The sequence below is a fragment of the Spermophilus citellus genome (assembly GCF_964194105.1).
Source record: "Spermophilus citellus genome assembly, chromosome: 1".
In the NCBI taxonomy this organism is placed as follows: Eukaryota; Metazoa; Chordata; class Mammalia; order Rodentia; family Sciuridae; genus Spermophilus; species Spermophilus citellus.
The window spans coordinates 125,824,717-125,845,111 of record NC_138182.1 but is presented as its reverse complement, the minus strand read 5'-3'; the positions used below and the strand labels follow the sequence as shown (position 1 = coordinate 125,845,111).

General features: G+C 44.7%; 1 protein-coding gene across 1 annotated transcript in view; it reads left to right on the top strand.

Moving 5' to 3' along the window:
- The window catches only part of WWC1 (WW and C2 domain containing 1), a 143,525-nt gene that overhangs the window by 64,299 nt on the left and 58,831 nt on the right, over window positions 1-20,395 (top strand). The window contains exons 2-3 of the mRNA XM_081296533.1: window positions 1,029-1,138; window positions 10,530-10,733. Of these exons, the coding sequence (XP_081152659.1) occupies window positions 1,029-1,138; window positions 10,530-10,733 (314 nt within the window). The remainder of the gene's footprint in view (window positions 1-1,028; window positions 1,139-10,529; window positions 10,734-20,395) is intronic.

Below are 20,395 nucleotides of genomic sequence, written 5' to 3'. Positions count from 1 at the left end.
TGCATCCAAATCCTTATACCCAGATAACTAACTCTTCAGGTAACGTTTTTAATGTGCATCTTAACAGTTTCCCTTCAAGTTCATTCTGATTCTCTACCACTGTGCCTCAGTTTGCCAATCTGTAGAAAGAGTACAAAGCAGAGCCCCTGGGGCCTCCAGAAGGGAGGGGGAGGAAGTAGGGAATATTAGAATAAGTGTCTTAGGCAGAGGCAGCAATGGGAAGAAACCAAAGTGGCTATCTAGAGCAGCCACTCCTGCTGAGTCCCATGTGCCTGGATTCCTGGTTCCCCATGATCTGATGAAAATACTCGATAAATGGTTTGTAATAGTTTTCCAGGCTTCACAAGCCTTTGTTGGTTTAGTTGGGTGATTTGCCTATTTGATTTAGCCACTAAGATCACCACCACTTCCCTCTCCATGAGATGGGACAGAGAGTGTAGTTATTGCCAAAAGATAAGTTTGACTGGGCTTGTCTAGGGAGGGACAGCAGTGGGTGCAGACAGTTGGGAACCATTGCAATCAGCAAATAAATACTTCTCCCTGGCTCAACTCACAGGGGTGGAGCATCTTCTGTTCTAGATGCTGTGGTAAGCCAGCTTTTTTCAGGGCAAGTGGGCAGTGCAAACACAGGAGAGAGCCAGGGTAAAGACTGGAGACCGGGTGACCAGCAAGTTACAGGTGGGAAGGCCAGAGATGACTGGAGTCCAGGCCAAAAAGCCAAGACTTGACCTTAGAGCTCCGTCCTGCAGACCCTCAGTTAGAGATGTGGGAATCGAGGCCCAGAGTAGGAAGGTGACTGGCTCAGGCCCCTACCAAAGCCAGGGCTCAAGATAGCCTCCTTCCTAGGGTGACCTTGTCTGATGCTGCCGCAGAATATGGTCACCTTCCCAGAACAAGGGGGATGGCGGAGCTGGTGGCATAACAGTGCAGAACTTCTGGTTCTGTTGGGCCAGCCCTGAGGAGCAGCAGGTCGCAGGAGCTTGGGGGACTCTAGGCTGATGGAGTCTGTTTCTCCTCTCCCTTGCCAGGTACACCAAACCGCTCACCTTTGCTGACTGCATTAGTGATGAGCTGCCACTGGGATGGGAAGAGGCGTATGACCCACAAGTTGGAGATTACTTCATAGACCACAACACCAGTAAGTTCCCGGCCGTCCTGCCTCCCCTCCTCATCCAGCTCCCTCCCCACGCCCACCCCCTCCAAATCTGGAAGAGCCACAGCAGACATTCTCCACGCCAGATTGTGTTTTGTTTTATGAAGACGTAGATAGAGATGTCGATGTGGCTATAGATAGATAATATATGCTCATGAAAAACAACAGTTTAGAAGAATTTTGCTTCGAATGTAAAACTCCTCTTGTCGTCCACCCCCTCGATTTTATAGAGGCCGCCATTGCTAACAGTTTCTTGTGTATCATTTCAGACATTTCCTGATCTTATGTGATTGTGTGTATGTATGTATACATGCATATATTCTTTTTTCACATATATAGATTTATGTGCATCTTGCCTCCCTCCCTAAAAAAAGTAGATGTGTCATTGTCATTGACAGACAGTTTTGGAGAAGCCAGAGCCCTAGAAAACTCTGAGCAGCTTGTACGTACATATGACCATAGTGGATTGGTCTGTGTGTGTGTGTGTCTCTGGCCCACTGTGCCAGCCAGCCCACCCTCACTTCATATCTGTGGTCCCCAGTACAAAGATTCCTTGCATCTCTGTTGCTGGGACGATGATGGAGGAATCGCTTGATAAAGGGGAAAGCATGTCTGACAGGTGGTAGAACCTGGAGAACAGTTCTCTAGCCGGAGAGCCCACGTGTGTCTGGGTTTCATCCACCGTGCAGCCCCCTTAGCCAAGAGCATCCCTGTCCTTTGAAGTTTGCTGACCCATGTGTCCATGTGTTCAGAGGAAAAGGGGTTTCCTGATTTGCTCTTGGTTATCGGAATGATAGGAGTCTCTTTTGGATTCCCTCCTCTTTTAAACAAGAGGAGACAGCAAGGCAGTGGGTGGGATGTGCCTGGCAAAGTCTGAAGAGTAGGGCACCAGCTCCTTAGGGCACCTGCTTATGGAGCGCATGCTCTGTGCCATGCACAATGGTAGGCGCTCCACAGCCATTATTACCTCTTTTAATCCCCCAGTTACCCCAGGGGATGTTACCATGACTGTCCTCATCTTATAAATAGGACCTAGAGGTGGTAATCGGCTGCTCAAGACTCAGAGCAAAACGGTGGCTGAACTGGGGCTTTGCTGGGGCTGGAGAGTGGGGTCGTGCTTCTGAGTTTCATTTACCTGTCATTGCAAGTTCTCCTAGTATGGTGACTGTCCCAATCATTTCCTGAGCCCCAATCCTTTGCCTGGTGAGACACATAGTAGGTGTGGCCTTGACTTTTATTAAATAGAAGAGGGCATGCGTGCATGAATGCACAAGGTGGATGAATGAGCAGACTGTGGTGGGTACCAAAGTGTACAAGAGTTTCTGAGAGACAGCTAATGGCATTAATTGCATTGTTGGGGGTAGCAAAGGTCTTTATTAGCACTCAGGATTGTGTCCTGGATAATGAGAAGTAAATATGCCTAATTGAGTGTGTGTGGGGAATGAGGTTAGCACTCGGCGGGCTGCTTGGGCTGTCGGGTTAAACGCTGCTGTACCGCTGTACGGAGCCCTAATCAGCCCTTTCCTGCTTCTAATTGCTGAGAGCATCCCCCTCATTAAAATTTCATGGCAGGAGTGGGATTTTAAGGTGCTTCTGGGAGTTGCTGGAGAGATGGAAGGAAGCAAGGAGTAGCAGGCCATGGTGAATGTATCCTTGAGGGGCTGAAGGCAGATACAGGGTGTATGCAGGGAGGGGTGATTAAAGGCACCACAACTGGAATAATTCTGCGTGGTAGTTTTACTAGCTGTCAGGCTGTGAGCTCTCTTTTGGTATGTAGGTGATGTCACAGGGTAGAGGAAACCATTTCTGCCAATGGAGCCATTGATATGAATTTAGCTTGAATGTGAGCTTTGAGACCCGAACATCTGGAACGGTGGACTCAGACCAATCTTTTGTGTATGTGTTGTTTGTGGACTGAAACCCCTCTCCAGAGTTATAGATCAGGCCAGGCGCAGTGGCGCATACCTGTAATCTCAGTGGCTCGGGAGGCTGAAGCAGGAGGATTGTGAGTTCAAAACCAGCTTCAGCAAGGCCTTAAGACCTGTCTCTATAAATAAAATACAAGAAAGGGCTTGGGATGTGGCTCAGTGGGTAAGCATCCCTGGGTTCAATTCCCAATAACACACACACACACATACACACACATACACACACACACACACACACAGAGTTATAGATCAGCATAATCAAACAACAGTTTACTCATAAATTTACCATCTAACTTTCATTCATTTAGCAAATATTTATTGAGCACATTTTCTGGGAGCTGGGAATACACAGGAGTATAAAGTGACAAAGATCTTTTCTCTTATAGAGGTTTCATTTTTGGCAAAAGAGACAGAAAATAAACTGAATGAACAGATGATGTAGTATGTTAGGAAACCTTTTGTACCATGGGGAAAGAATGTGGGGTCAAGTGTGTGACTGGGGTGGTCAGGGAGGGATGGTGGTGACGGTGGCCAATGACAGTAAGAAATATGATCTTCAGGAAAGAAGAGCTTGTTGAGACCAGGAGATCTGAGCTAGAAAGAGGTCAGGTAGCCATTCAGAGTAGAGAGCGAAGCTGCAAGGTGTGATTGATCACACTTAGTTCATTCAGAAGTCAGTGAGCCGGGCAGTGTCCACACAGTGAGTGAGGACCAGGGGCGAGGACATCGGCAGAGGGCTGCCAGATGGTTTTTCCCCTTTTACTTGTTAAAAATAGGGAATCTTTATACTTGTTTTTCTCTCTGTAATTTTTCTAATGATGTGTTTTCTGAGTACTGTATCCACAGGTTCTGCATTTGTGGGTTCAACCAGCCTTGGATTGAAACTATTTGAAAAAACATTGCTTTTGTATTGAACATTCACATTCTTTTTTCCTTGTCACTGTTCCCCAAACAACACAGTGTGACAGTTTCTTACATGGCATTTACATTTGCTAGGTGTTGTAGCCTAGAAGTGATGTAAAGCATACAGATTCATGTACATATGTTGCATATAAATACTACCCCAGTTTATTTTAATTTTTTTGGTGGGGGGGTGGTATTTGATCAACCCTAGCCCTTTCTTTAAAAGTCTTTTATTTAGAGATAGTTGAAAAGGATCTTGCAAAGTTGCTGAGGCTGGCATTGAACTTGCAATTCCCCTGCCTTAGGCTCCCAAGCCACTGGGAATACAGTAGGCATGTGCCACCATGCCTGGCTCACCCCATTTCATATAAGGACTTGAGCACCCATATATTTTAGAATCCTTGGAAATCCTGGAATCAATGCCCTATGTAAACCAAGGGATGACTGAAAAGAATTAAGAAGTCAAAGGTTATAACACTTTGCGGACTTTGGGACGTCTCCCTCGATTAATGAATCTTCGCAAAAGCTCGCATCAGTCCACTGTACCACAAGTTGTAAGTGTGCTGGTTTCCTCCCACCTTCCTCAGAATGGGGCTGTCTTCATTTCTTTTGATTTTTTTTTTGTTGTTGTTTTGATTAGTTGATCATAGGTTTGGCCTGTGTGGTGCCAGTGTTGAATGTTTTCCAGATGTTCGGCTGTTTTAAGACAGTTGCTTTTGTTGTTATTGTTATAGCTTTTGGAAAATACAGTGCTGTTGCCTTGTGGGTGTGTTTGCAGTGCGTGTGTAGGAGGCCGGTGGGCACACAGCTCAGGAGTGTGGTACTCCCACGTGCCAGCAGCACATGCAGAGGTGTGGTGCTTGGGCAGGGATGGGGAGGAGTGCTTCTCAACCACAACTTCACCGAGCCAGCCCAGCTCCTGTTGGAAGTGGCTATCTCCCAGGCAGAGGGATATGAGGGAGAAAGGGATGGGGACATGATGGTTTAGGAAAGAAAGTTTTTAGTTTGCTGAATTATACGTTGTTGTATAACTTCAATAAAAGCAAACGGGGCTGGGCGCGGTGGCACATGCCTGTAATTCCAGCAACTCGCGAGGCTGAAGCAGGAGGATCAAGAGTTAAAAGCCAGCCTCTGCAACAGCGAGGTGCTAGGCAACTAAGACCCTGTCTCTAAATAAAATACAAAATAGAGCTGGGGATGTGGCTCTTTGGTTGAGTGCCACTGAGTTCAATCCCCAGTACTCCCCCCAAATTTTAAATTTTATAAAAGCAAATGAAGAATAGTTGTCTATGATGATCTCTAAAAGTCTCTCCAGGTCACCTCTTTTGGTGAGATAGACTTGAGGAAGAACAGTGGTGGCAGAAGGGCTAGGCTAAGGGAGGGACCCCTTAACAGTGACCAGCTCAGCACTAACAGCATGTGACATGACCATTGAGGCAGCTTTAAAAAGTCAGTGCTCTTCAAGGATGGTCTTTTCAGCAGTTGCTGGTATAACTGGTATCCACATGGAAACAATAAAAAAATACACCTGCACTTTATTGCTGCCTCATGCCATATAGGAAAGTAAATCAAAATGGGCTATGTAAACACTAACGCATGGAAAAGTAAACACAGGAGAAAATTTGCAAGAGTTTATGGTAGGCAAAGGTTTTTTTGGTTTTGTTTTTTACTGGGGACAAGTTACAAAAAGCACTTACCAAAAAAGAACAATTAGTAAATTGAGTTTCATCAACTTAAAACCTCTGTTTTTCAAGAGAAAAACTGAAAAGGGAAGCCACAGATGAGGAGAAAATGTTACAATATATCCCTCTGTTATACAGAATTCCAATAACCTGATACCAAGCCCAGCAAGCCAATTAAAAAAAAAAAAAGGCAAAAGATATTCTTGCACTTCCTAATGAAGAAATGCACATAACCAATCGGCACATAAAATTGTGCTTTACATTGTTGGTTTCAGGGAAATACAAATTAAAGTTACCATGAGGTACCACCATATACTCATTGAATGACTTAAAAATTGACAGTTGCAATCGTTAGCAAGCATGTAGAAGAACGAGGACTCTGATGCTGTGCTGGGGAGAACACAGACGGGAAAAGAGTTTGCTGTGTCTTGTAAAATTCAACATATATTAACCCATAAACCAGCGGCTGCACCTCTGGGTGTTTTTGTCCTGAAGAAATGAATACATGCCCTCGCAAGGACTCATGCATGTGTGTTCATTCCAGTGTTATCATAATCCTTCACAGTAGGAAACAACGTAAAGGTTTATTGAAAAGTGAATTGTGTCATATTTATACAAAATAATAGTGTTCAACCACAGCAAGAAAGGGACAGCTGAAGCCATGACAGAAATGAATCTCAAAATCCTGATGCTGGTCCAAAAAAGCAAGACCCAGAACATCTGCTGAACGAGTTTGTCTATTGTCAAGGTCTAAAACTGGAAGGGGGATGGTGGGGGCGGGGGATAGAGAGGATTGACTAGGAAAGAACACAGGGGTATCTTGGGCTAAAGAAAATCTAAAAGTGATTGAAGTGGTGGTTTAGGATGAATGCATTTGTCAAACTGCACACCTTAAACCACTTCATCGTGTGTAAACTGTGCCTCGGTTGGAGTTTATTTAAACCACACATCGATTCCTACTTCATACTGCACACCAATTTTATGGACATCTCAGGGTAGTTCCACTGTGTAGCCAGGTTGAAGACCAGTGTTCTGGTGTGAGTGTGTGTTGTGTTTGTCTGTTTGTGCACCCAAGCGTCTGTTTTGGTTTACACTACAGGGGAGAGGAGGGGCTACCACAAATGGTAGGAAAGCCAGCTGACTTGGCCAGGCCATCAGTTAAGGGCCCCACATACCTTTGTATTCCAAGGAACAGAGTTTAGGTCTGAGGCCAAAAGAAATGTGGACTCCCAAACTCTAACCAGAGCATCCCAAGGAGGACCTACCCAGCTGTGATGGAGGGCCCCTGTCTGGGGACCCACATTCCATCCAGCTTCTAGCAGGTGGCCTTGCCTAGAGCTCAGCTTCCCCCTGCCAGCCTCAGTGACTGTGGGTCCCTTGGTGTTGTCATCTCTTGCACACTGGTTCTCACCTTTGGCCACATGGGAATTGTCTGGGGAACTTCATAAACCACCATCACCTTGTTCACCCTCCAGAGGTGGCCCTGTGGTCGGTCCAGGTGTGGGGCCTGGGCTGCAGAGTTTAACAATTCTCTGGGTGAAGAAACTCGTGCATGCTAGGCAAGTGCTCTACCTCTGAGCTACACCTTAGCCCTGTGGAAGGTTCCCGTGCCCTATTCTGATTGAAGAGTTCTGGGGCAGGGTTTGGGCCTGATTTTGTTTCTGGAAACTCATTAGCTGATTCCAATGTGCAGTGAAGACCCCAAAATCACTAGAGGAGGCTCAGCGATTTTTTTGAGAATTGGGGAAAAGGGCTTTCATAGGTGGATTTTTGAGTATAGAAATTAGCAGAACCTTTTAGAAGGTAGTTTGGTAGTATCTATTCAAATTTAAAAGATGCATAGTCTTCCTCTTTTAAGAAATCTGCTCTTCAGAATCAGCACAGATTCATAGAAGTATGCTTTTAAGACTCATCACTGTACTATTAATTGTAAAAGAACTGAAAAGAATCCAGATGTTTCCCAATAGAGGTCTGGTTCAATAAAACCTCATACCATACCGTGGAGTACTATGCAGATCTTTAAAAGATCATACACCTATAAAGAACATGATACATCTCCTGGAGGTGAAAGCAAGTTGATGATCATTATATCTGACATGGGCCATGTTGCAGTAAATATAACTTTATATTATTTACTTATTTGTGTACAGATAACTTTGCATATCATAAACAAGGATTTTTAGTAATGAGGGGGCACCCTCTGTTAGTGTTGGAGTGATGGAAACGCTCACTTCTTTACTTTGTAACTTTGTAATTGTAGAATTTTTCTTTTTCGTATCTTTTTAATCATTTTTTTTTCAATCAGAACTATGCACGTATTTCTTTTTGCAACACAGCCTATTGAATCCAGGGCCTTGCACAGACGAAACAAGCACTCTACCCCCCGAGCAAACCCCTAGCTCTGAAGGTTAAAATTTAATTCTCTGTGGTAGAGCAGTTACCTAGAGCCACACGGCCCTGGGTCCCATCCCCAGTACCGGGAAGAATAATTGACAGACTTAAAACACATCTTGAGCCTGGCCAAGACACACCAAGCTTCTTTTCTGTGGCCTGTGCCAGTGGGTTAGTCCCTGCAGGAAAGCCACAGTCCCCTACCCAGCCACCCTGCTGCCCACCACTGCACACGCCCCTCCTCCTCCTGTTTCTCTTTCTCCTCTTCCTTTTTCTCCTCTTCATCTTTTTTTCTTTCTTCATTTTTCTTCTCATTCTCCTCCTTTTTCTTCTTCTTTCTCCTTCTTTTTCTTCTTCTTCTTCCTCCCCTCCTCCTCCCTCTCTGGCTGGCTCCTCCCTCTTGTCTGGTTGAAGGGATGGAAAGCTGTTCTCATGAGAAGCAATTCTCCAGTCCCTGTCTGCAATCTTCACACCTATTTTCCTTCTCAGATGGAGGAGGAAGAGCTTGCAGAATAGCCAGTCACAGACACCTGGAAGGCTGGCCCAAGGCAGGAGTTTAGCTTTCCTTTCACCATGGTTTGCTTGCTGAACCTGGACAAGGTGCTTCACAGTTTTCTTGGGAACAGTGATGAGAGCCCATTATTTTTCTCTTAACAGGTGCAGAAGTAGATTCAGAAAACTTAAGCCACCTGCCCTTAGGAACACAGCCATTGTGGCAGGAATGAGACCCTGGCTCTCTGTTTCTTTGATCCTTTCCTCCTTCACTGGAGAGGCTCATTGACCCTCAGAGGAAGAGAGCTGGAGGGCCTATAATAGGAGGCACAGACTCATATGTCCTCAAAGGCATGTGACATAAATGAATACAGCAGACCTGGTCTAGAAGAACCGAGTGCTGGGACCAGTGGCCAATTGTGATCCCAAGATGGACAGATCTTCTGAATGACCCAGAAAAGTTTCAAATGAAGATTTTAATGAATGTATCTCCTTATTTTTACTTATTCATCATCAGTTCAAAATTAGTAATACTCTGGGCTAAGCAAAAGCCTGCCTACAGGCTGGTTTCCCAGGTGGCATGATTGTACGGTCTCTTCACCGACAACCAGGAGATAACTGAGGATTCTTTGATATTCCTTTGCCGCCTGTTTCTGTCTGCTAGGCAGCTGGTTTTGTCTTTTTTTTTTTTTTTTTTTTTTTTTTTTTTTTTTTTTCAATACTGGGCATAGAACCCAGGACATTGTGCAAGTGAGGCAAGCTTTCTACCTCTAACCTACATCCCCAGCCCTTTTTAAAATTTTATTTTGAGGCAAGGTCTCAATAGATTGCTAAGGCTGGCCTCAAACTTGTGATCCTCCTGCCTTAGCCTCCTGAGTGCAGGTGTGAGCCTTCATGCTCATCTCAGCTGCATTGAAAGAATTTCTTTCAATGTTTTGGATTTTCATTGTTCATGTTTGTTATACACCTGTTCTTAAAAGCCTAAAAAAAAAAAATAATAACCTACTTCCCAGTTGGTTGTTAAGATTTTGTTTTTTCCTCCTGATCATTTTAAGAATGTATATATTTATTTTATTTTGATAAATACAAAATTATTTATTCAGTTTGCAGGTTCATTTCCATTTGCTTTTATTTCATAAGCACATTTGCATTTTGTTAATTTTCCTTCAAAGGCATTATTAGTGGCTGCATTATACTGTGCTATGTAAGTAGAACATCTTTATTCAAGCAGTTATTTCCTGTATAACCTTGAGCAAGTTAATTAGCCTCTCTGTGCCATATTTTTCTCTTTTGTATAATGGGGATAGGAAAAGAATCTACTTTATAAAGTTAGTATAGGGATTGAAGAAGTAAATACATATGAAGTTCCTAGAACAATGCTTTGTAGAAAGTAAACATGAATGATGTACTTGATGCTTCTTATCGTGATTTTGTACAAATGCATCTTTGCTTGGATTTTAAAAATTATTTTTATGATAAATTATTCTAGAACGAATGATTGGTCAAGTTTATTAACTTTTTTAAGACTCCTAATTTGCATGGTCAGGTAGCCCTCTAGTAAGACTGTTGTAATTTATATTTCTATCAAGCAATAGAGTTTCTATTTCTCCGTATTCTCTGACATAGTTATTCCTTTTCTTTCCTCTTCACTGAAACAGATGAAACAGATGACCTTGACCGTCTGTGATGCCCTTGGGCCTCTGTGTCTTGCTTAGAACTCCAGCTTGCTTTTCCTTCCGGCTGTTCTCAGACAGAGATTGACGTTTAGTGTGGAGATTGACAAAGCTTCTGTTGGTTTATTTTCTATTTATGTGACTAATCCAAATGGAGGCTTTGTCATTCAGAGATTTTAACCCATTTACATTTATTGTGAGTTTCTATGCCTTTTGCCTTTGTTTTCTGGTGGTGAAGATTCCACAGGCGACTAACCCAACCTTTATTTCTCAGATGCTGATTTAGGATCTCTGGGTTCTGTTCCAGAAACCACTCAGATTGAGGATCCCCGGGTACAATGGCGGCGGGAGCAGGAGCACATGCTGAAGGATTACCTGGTGGTGGCCCAGGAGGCTCTGAGTGCACAAAAGGAGATCTACCAGGTGAAGCAGCAGCGCCTGGAGCTCGCGCAGCAGGAGTATCAGCAGCTGCATGCCGTCTGGGAGCACAAGCTGGGCTCCCAGGTCAGCTGTGAGTACCTCCCACAGTCCCCGCTCTGCCAGTACCTACCAGGAATGGCCATGCTGCGTGCTGCCAGCATTGCTTCTCAGTACGTCTGAAATCTGCCCATCTTTCTCCATCCTCACTCCTCATTTAAACCACCCTCCTCTCCACTGCTCCTCCTGCTCCTAACCTGTGCTCACTGCGATTCATTGACCATTTACATTGGATTGTATTCCATTTCCTGTGTCCATCTTAGAATGCCACCCGGATTGTGCATCTCCTTGTTTAAAACCCGTGAGTGGCTACGGGAGGTGGGGAGCAGAGAGAGGAGTTTGGTTTGTGAAGATGACAAAGTTCTTGAGATAGTAGTGATGGATGGCAGTATCTTCCAACAATGGGCATGTACTTAATGCCACGAACAGTACCTTGGAAAAATCATTAAAATATACGTTATGTATATTTATTGCAATGGGAAACCCAGCAAACAGCCTCCACAGAGGCCCACAGAGCACTATGTGATCAGGCCCTGCTGCAACCCGGCCTCCTCTCCTGTGTTCATCACTCGGATGCAGATGCACCACTTTGCTCCCACCCCCGTCCTATGCCCTCAGTCTGCCTCCTGCTCTGTCCTGCAAGCTCCACATCTGGGCCTTTGCATTTGCTTTCCCTTCCTAGGAGGCTTTTTTCTTGATCGATTTGCAAGGCAACTCCTCCTTGTCCTTGAAGCCTCATCCTCAGACCCTTGCCTCTGAGAGGTTTGCTCTGACAACTCTGTCAAAAGCCCCCTTCCTGATGGGCAGGCTAACGTGCCTGTAACCCCAGCTGCTCAGGAGGCTGAGGCAGGAAGATTGCAAGTTCAAAGCCGCCCAGGCAACTGAGAAAACTCTGTCTCAAAGTTAAATAAAAAGGGCTATGGATGTAGTTTGGTGGCAGAGTGCTTGCTTAGCATGATCAAAGCCATGGGTTCCATCCTCAGTACTTACAAAAAAAGGGGGGCCCCTTCCCCACCATGGCCTCGTCGTGGCTCTGTGGATCTTTCTCGTTGTGAGTTTCCAACATGTCTGCTCCCATTGTATGGAGGCTTTACAAGGGCAGGGCTCCTACCTTCCCTATTTACCCTAGTGTCCCCAGGACGGGAGCAGGCAGGCCAGTGTCCCCTTTGTCTTTCTTTCCCAGGGCTGGGAGTTACCAGATTGGTAGCTGTCCAGGATCACAATGACCTTTTTGTCTCTTACACTATTTTTAAATAACCAAATATTTCTGTGCTTGCTGATGAGCACTCATTACACAGCAGCACTCCACTATAGTCTGATCAATTTGCAAGGCAACTCCTCCTTGTCCTTGAAGAAGGACTGTTTTATTCCATCTTCATGACAGTTCTATACAACCCAAGCATAGTGCAAGCACTAATTCAAGCTTAATTCACATCCCCCTTTAACAGATAAGGAAACTAAGGTTTAGGATCAATGCTGTTCCCAGGGTCTTAATGGTGAGTCACAGCAGTAAGTTTCATTTTATTATTTCCCAACACATTCAGTGTGGTCTTGGGGACCAGCCTGAATCCAGGGCGTCAGGGTGGCTCTGGTCCTTGTGAAGCCCTTGCTCTGGAAAGTTCATTCTGCTAGCAGGGTGGGTCAAACCATGATGTGTTGCTCGCTGCCCCAGCCCTGCCCTTTTCCTTGGCCACTCAGGAAAACTTCTAGAATCTCAGAGATGACAGAGAAGAACTATATTGCATTCATTAGCCATCTCTGGGTCAGGTAATGTTCTAGAGACTGTCGTGAATCTGTCTTAGCCTGGGCTGGCATAACAAAATACCACAGACCAAGGACCAGGGGCTTACGCTACAGAAATTTTTTTCCTTGCAGCTCTGGAGGCTGGACATCTGCTGGACATAGGACAGGGGTGGGAGCAAAGTGGTGCATCTGCATCCGAGTGATGAACACAGGACCTCATCAAAACCTAGTTATCTTCCTGAGCCTCACCTCCAAATACCATTACTTTGGGGCTAGGGCTTTCACACATGAACTCAATGCCTAGTGTTATCATTACCACCATCCTGGAAAGGAGATATTATTGCTTCTAGTGAAACTTAGGTTTAAAGAGATAAAGAGGTTTCCTCCCCACCCCATCCCCAAGTTCCACTGTTGGAAAAGGAGCAGACGTACATAAAACAAGGCTTCCCATTGGGCAGGATGTTTACATGGTCCTAAAGTATTACCCCCCCGAGTTACTTTCTAACTTCAGAGGGTAAAATGCACTTTTCCATTGGAAATTAGCAGCCACCACTTTACATGGGTGGTGAAATTAGCACCAACAATAACGAGGCCAGTTGACCTCATATGCCCTCCAATGTGATGTAGTGAAAACATCACCAAATCCTTCACAGAAATATTACATCTGCTTCATGAATGCAGCCAGATACACAACATGCAGTAATCTGCCAGGTAATTGGCCTAGATCTTGAGAAGCCTAAAGCAACATACGAGCCAAATGAAATGCTGGCGTCCTAAATAAGACGACACACTGGGGAAGAAATGGCCATAAAAGACATTCTCTGACCATTGCAGAACTTTCTTAGGTGTAATAATGGCATTATAGGCATGTGGAGAGTGTGTTTTCAGAAGGTGCATGTGCATCCTGTCTGCAACTTGTTCTGAGAAAGATCAGGGCTGGGGAAGTAAGAGTAACGAAAAAGGGGAAAAGCTAAGCAAACTGAGCACATCAGCGGATGTCAATGACACGTTGACCATTTGTTGTAGGCTATAAACCAGGGACCGACTGAGAGGAAGAATTGGGGTGGGAGGTGGGATAGGTAGAACAAATGTAGAAATGTACTGAAAACTGGTGAGTCTAGGGGAGGATGTATCAATAGTCATTATATTTTTCTTTAGTGATTTTCTTTAGTGAAAAGTGTCCAAAATTAAAACTCAGCTGGGGGAAAACAGACAGATACTGCAAGAATGAAGCATTCGCATGACAAACGCTTTGGCAGGAGGTGATGGCCAGGGGACTCTGTGGTCAGAAGACCTGGGCCTCAGGGTCTGCTCTAGCAGCACCGAGCATGTCCTCTTAGGGAGCATATGTGAACTCTCAAAATCTCAGATTCCTTATGTTGTTGAAATACTATGAGTGCCTTCCTCTGGCAGGTCCATCTTAAGGTCTCTCAACTGCAGCATGGTTGACATTTAGGGCTTGGTAGATCTTTGCAGAGGCTACCCTGCATGTTGGAGAATGTTTGCAGCATCCCTGATCTGTACCTACTGGATGCCGGTAGCACCTTTCACCCCCAAGTTGTGACAAACAAAATTGTTTCCAGACATCTGCAGATGTGCTCTGGGAGTGAAAGTTGGCCCCAGGTGAAAAGCAGTGGCCTAGAGAAAACATATAGAACAGTTTCCTAATAACTAATGGCTCAAAAATATTAATAGGAAACACAGTTTGAGAGTGTAGATGTTGGAAGCAGATACCTGGGTTCCAACTGAAAATATGCAAATTACTAGCCATGCAGCCTCACGTTAATGATGCTACTTCTGTGCCCAGGTTTCTTCAAGTATAAATTGATCTCATAATAGTATCATCTTCATAGAGATATTATGGGGCTTAAATTAGTTAATAAAATACTTGGAATAGTATGTGTCACATTCTTAAGCTGTCAGTAAATAATAACAATTATTATTAATTCATTGGCATTGTCAGTGACAAAAAATTTTAACAGATTCCTGGGAGCATTAAGAATACAGGCTGAGTATCCTTAAAAAAAAAAAAGAAGAAAAAATATATATAGTTGTCGAGGACCTTTATTTTTATTTATTTGTTTATATGCGGTGCTGAGAATAGAACCCAGTGCCTCACACTTGCTAGGCAAGCTCTCTACCACTGAGCCCCAGCCCCAGCCCAAGGACTAAGTATCCTTAATCCAATTATCCAAAATCCAAAATGCTTTAAAATCTGTAACTTTTTGAATGCCAACATTATGTCATAAATGACAACTTTTGCACCATAAAACTGTTTCCTGCACATAGTTATTAAAAATATTGAATAAAGCAGAGCATGGTGGCCCACACCTGTAATCTTAGCAGCTCAGGAAGCTGAGGCAGGAGGATCATGCGTTCAAAGCCAGCCTCAGCAATGGCGAGGCAATGAGCAACTCAGTGAGACCCTGTCTCTAAATAAAATACAAAATAGGGTTGGGAATATGGCTCAGTGGTCGAGTGCCCCTGAGTTCTGCCAAAAAAAGAAAATAAAACTACTTTCAGGCTGTCTGTATAAGGTGTCTGTGAAACATAAACGAATCTTCTCTTTTGACCTGCATCCCATCCTCGAGGTATCTCATTATGTGTGTTCAATGTTCTGAAGTCCAACATCTAAAGCACTTGTGTCCCATGCACTTCAGATATGGGTCCTCAGCTTGCAGATACCTGGCCAATGGTAGGAATTAGGGATGAAGTAGTTCTTCTGCCCTGTGTCTGACTTTCAGACAGCCCCAAGAGCTGCCCCAGCCCTTCAAGGCCACCGCCATCTTCAGGGTTGAGGATCTTCTATCTTCCAGGACTGAGGTCATTTCAGGCAACTGAATTGAGACTCAAACCAGACAGTACTGGGGAGTCCCCCAGCCCAAGTATCCCAGTTAATTGAGGTGTGACTAAAGCTCATCATGACTCCTTTTCAGGTTTTACAAGCCAGGTTTGTCTTCCAAGTCAAGCTCTTGGGGTGACAGACCGGTGAGGTCACCTGCTTCTCCTCTGACTCCCACGGCCTGCTGGGGCTTGTGAGGACTTTACCACCTGGCCCTAGTTGCTTGGGTCTGACACAGACAGGGCCCTGCCCTTGCATGGAGACTTTGTTTTCGGTCTCTGTTGAAGTGTCTAACTCTGTGGGGAAGGAAGGAAGAGGGAGCTGTCGTTTAATGTGCATCTACTGTACACCCTAGAGAGCCACAGGCTAGTCCTCTCCCTCACCACTCAAACACACAATCCTTCAAGAGAATGTTATTCCCATTCTAAGTGCAGGGAAACTGAGGCCCAGATAGGGCAAGTGGCCCCCTCAAGGTCACATTGGTAGAAAGTGTCAGAGCTAGAATTTATACCCAGGTGTAAGAGAAACCTAGATTCTCTTTAATTAGTCCAACTTTACCAGTTAACTTCACTAAAGTTTTTGGCCTACACTTGGTTCCTCCCAGCCTTAAAAAGGTGAGGGTTCAGGAAAGTGGGGTTCTTGATCTCACCACACTTCTTCAATCCTCTAGGCTTTAGGTTCCTGTATGAAAAATAAACTTAAGGCTTTTTACTTAAAAATGTCAGTTGGAGCCAGGCACGGTGACACACGCCTGTAATCCCAGCAACTCAGGAGGCCGAGACAGGAGGATCTCGAATTCAAAGCCAGCCTCAGCAAAAAAACTGAGGCGCTAAGCAACTCGGTGAGACCCTGTCTCTAAATAAAATACAAAATAGGGCTGGGGGTGTGGCTCAGTGGCTGAGCGCCCTTGAATTCAATCCCCGGTACCCTCCCCACCAAAAAATGTCAGTCAAGCAACCCTTCTGAACCACTCACTCCTGAACTTAGAAACTATCATGTAAGACATTTTGTTTTAAAAGGAACATAATAAGGATAGAGAGAATTTCAGAAGAAAGAGCAGCAATAAGATTTGGAAGCTGTGGAGTAGACGAACAGACAGCAGCCTCCTGGGGAGACGGAGAGAAGAGAAAATGGGCCCGTAGTGAGGAAGACTGACTGCAATAGTCCATGCAGGGCACTTGCCAAAGCCTGGGATGTTGGCACCCGCTGTCTCTAGAAAGGCCCAAGCTGAGGAGGATCTCTGAGAACATTTGGTGAAAGTTGTTTCTGAGACCCACCATCAGATCCCTCCCCAAATTGTTATAGCAGGCAACTACCTGGCAAAAGACCACAGATTTATTTTTTGGAGAGAGGAGAGCAGTTTCTAGACTGGAGGATGCCAGGCAAGTTCAACGTCACGGTGTGCCACACTAAAGATGGTGAGCCCATGAACATGGATGGGTATGCTGGGTTTGGAGACCTCAGCCCTCCTATTTCCCTTGGTGCCCTTCAGGGTGGCAGGCCATGGGATGGGAATTGTGGCCAGAAAAGAGATGTGAAGAGAAACAGTGTAACGATGGTGACATGGAGGACTCCTAAGGGAAAGCAGCCAACCAGATCATGTACCGTGCAGCTCATACTGCCCAAGGCCTCTCCAGATGGGCTCTTGAGCGCTCTTTCCTAAGCATGGGCAAACACGAGGGACTCCAGATGTTCCATAACAGGAAAAATGGAGACTGGCCACATGGCAAAGGGGCCACCTCAGAGGAAGCAGGGGTCTACATGAGAAGAAAACCTCAGGAGCAGCTCACAACCTTGACACGAGAACAGGGCGCTCCATTCTACACCACGAACCTTCGGAGACTAACACGAGGCTCTGGAAATTACGATATGATCACAGAAATGAAAACTCCGCAGGAAGACTGGATAATAAAACTGAGGAAGCCTTGTAAGAAGTAGAACAAAAATACAGTGAGATTGGAAATAAGAGGAAAATAAGGGTCCAGGAAGAAGAGCTGAAAACAGAACAGAGGAAGGAGTATCCATGAAATAAAATTCAGTACGTTTCCCCAGAACTGAAGGGGGAGGATTTTTAGACTGAAAGGGTTCACTGGGTTCCCAGCACAATGGTTGAAAGCACACCTGGACACATCATTAGGAAACTTCAAACCTTGGGAATATCGCGAGGCCGCAAAGGCTCCCAGAGAGAAAAGGTAGATCATGAAATAATGACCAGGACTCTGAATAGCTCTAGGCATCTCACATCCGTCGCTGGGAACTCAAAAGACATTGAGCAGTGCCTTTAAAATATTAAGGAAAATCAGTTTCGACCTAGAATTCTATATCTAGTACAACTAACTTTTAAGTGAAGGGTAGAATAAAGTTATTTTGAGATAAGCAAGATTTCAAAGAATTTATTTCCTTCATGTTTCTTTTCTCAGGAAGCTAGCTAGCAGAAGTGGTATTCTTCCAAAATAAGGAGTCAACCAGAAGAGGGAGACCTGGGATACAGGGAAGAGAGGGGAGGCGAGGAGGATGCCCAGAGTAAGGTGAGGGGGCCTCAGGGCGCACACTGATGCAGGAGCGGAAGCTGGCGGGGTGCGCACTGTTCTGCGCCTCCAGTGAGAGTTTAGATAACTGGCAGGATGAGAGGTTAAATTAGTGTAAGTTTGTTGGAACTAAGCAATCAGGAAAATGACTGTTATTAACTCGAGATAGGGGACAATAAAAAAAAAAATGTGCTTGAAAGGAAAAGTGGCTCTGTCCCAAGCAAGATGTTTGCTGAATGAAAATAATGCAAATGCTGGATTGCTTCCCCCCAAATACGCTGTGTTAATTAAGAGGATGGGAAGGTAGGAGAGAGGCGTGTGTATGGTGTAGGGGCTGGAAGCAAGCAGAGCAAATCCCTAACTTCAGAGGGAGAAATGAATAAATAATGCCTAAAACTGTAAAGACCAAGAAGCAGCAATTTATGCATATTATCTGTTAGAGACATAGAGGTAGATAGATAGGGCTGGGGAGGAAGCTCAGTGGTAGGACACTTGTCTAGTATGCATGAGGCCCTAGGTTCAATCCCTTAGCACTAGAGAAAAAGAGAGCAAGAGAGAAGGAAGGGAAGGGAAGAGAAGGGAAGGGAAGGATCTGAAGGATCTGAATCCATTGAAAATGGTTTCCTTTGGGGGTGTTAGGGAAATAGGGTTGTTGAACATCTCTTATAGCAAACCTTGTACTATGTTAGATTTATAAACTGTGTTCACATATAACTAAACAGTAAAAGCTGGCTGTCTTTAGGATCTTGTTTGAAGATAAACTTCTTTTTATGGAGTGTGGGGAAGAGAAGGCAGACCCGGGAGGCTGATCAGACCCAGGAAATCTGATCATGTGTGTTTTCTCTTGTCAAAATTCTTCAAGCTATACACATACAGTTTATTTACTTTTATGAATGCATTTTTTTTATTTCCACAAAAATGTACTTAAAATATATTCCATTTCAGCAGCATTGGGTACAAATTGTACACTTCCCAGTAATATTCTACAAAATAAAAATCAAATACCCTGGCAGGCCAGTTGGTGGGGGTCTGTTCTTCTTTGGTTTCCCTTCTAGGGTTTCTGAACATGGCCGGGGGATGCTAACTCAGTCTACAGGTCAGCCGCAGAGGGACTGGTCCCCGTGGCCAGCTTCTGCCTGTCTGGATCAGGTCTTGCCATTCCGAATGGACTCTTGCAGGCTGCTGTCACGGTCTCCTTACCAGTTCCCCCAGCGTAGACCCAGCAACATCGGCGCTGCCTAATACCAAGGGAGGGGCTGGCAGGACGGAGCTCATAGAACAGGCCCTGCCCATGACCTGTCTGCACCTATCCCCCGTGTTCTTTCCACTTGACACTCCTCCGACAGGCTCTTCTCCACGTCTTACTATCAATCGGCGGGTAACAAATAGCCTGAGCCACAGTTTTCACACTGTAGTTGAAAAGTGCCCGTTTGGGGAATATGGTCAGGGCAGCACCTCTAGCTCTGTATCCTCCCAGGTCCTTCTCTGAAACTCCCACGTCCAACGAGAAGAATTAGAAGGCACAAAGTGAAAACTTCCATCAAAAACAAAACCCCTCTGGGGCTGGGGTTGTGGCCCAGTAGTACAGTGCTTTGCTTCTCATGTATGAGGTACTGGGTTCAATCTTCAGCACCACATAAAGATAGATAAACAAAATACCTTCTACAACTAAAAAAATATATATATTAAAAAACAAAACACCTCTGTATCTAGAGTCCCTGTGCCATGCTTAAGACAAGGCGGTAGGGCCCTATCCACTCCTACCTGTTTCTTCTGGTAAATCCCAGTCTCCACCATCACCATTGTCTTGAAATGAAAGGCTGCGGCAGATGCATTTTTTGTTATTATGGAGAACGGTTTCTCTTTTTCCAAACTTCCCAATGTTACATTTTAACTTTTCACATGCATGACCCAAAGGCCCACTAGAGTATTTTCACTAAATCCAAAGAGCAGAAGAACCTCCTCATGACTGTTACTTTCGCTTCCAGACACTGAAAATTGCCAGCAATTTCCAAATAAGCTTCTCTGTTCTCAGAAACCCCAGTTCTCAGTAGTTGATCTCCCTACAGGTGAATGGCCAGTGTTCAGATGCTGCTAAGTGAAAAGGGGAGACAGTGGAATTGATTATCCAGTGTAAGTAAGGGCTCACAGGGGAGAAAGCTATATCTCTGGCTTTCCTACCTAGAATAGCCATCCTGTTCCGGACACCGGGGCTGAATATAAGGTAGGGACCCGATAAGTCTCATATCTGGCCATGTTTCCCTCTCCCCAGCACCAGTCAGGAAGCTCAGAGCCAGGTTTGTGGTGCCTCTTGTCAGGAAGCGAGTCCTAACCTCATACTCACAATCTGACTTTCCTTGCCCTTATTCTCCCCCTTTGTCTCATTTTCTGACTTTTATTTTATGTATTTTACTCTGTTGTGTTCATTTTTATAAGCCATAAAATCCCTTTTAAAGATAAATAGTGTTTTTAAAATGGAATAAAATTACAATATGATAGAACTGTAGATAAACAGCAGAAGGCAACTTGGGAAAAGGATAATTACATTAGGGTGGTAGGATATGCATAATATTTATTTTCCTT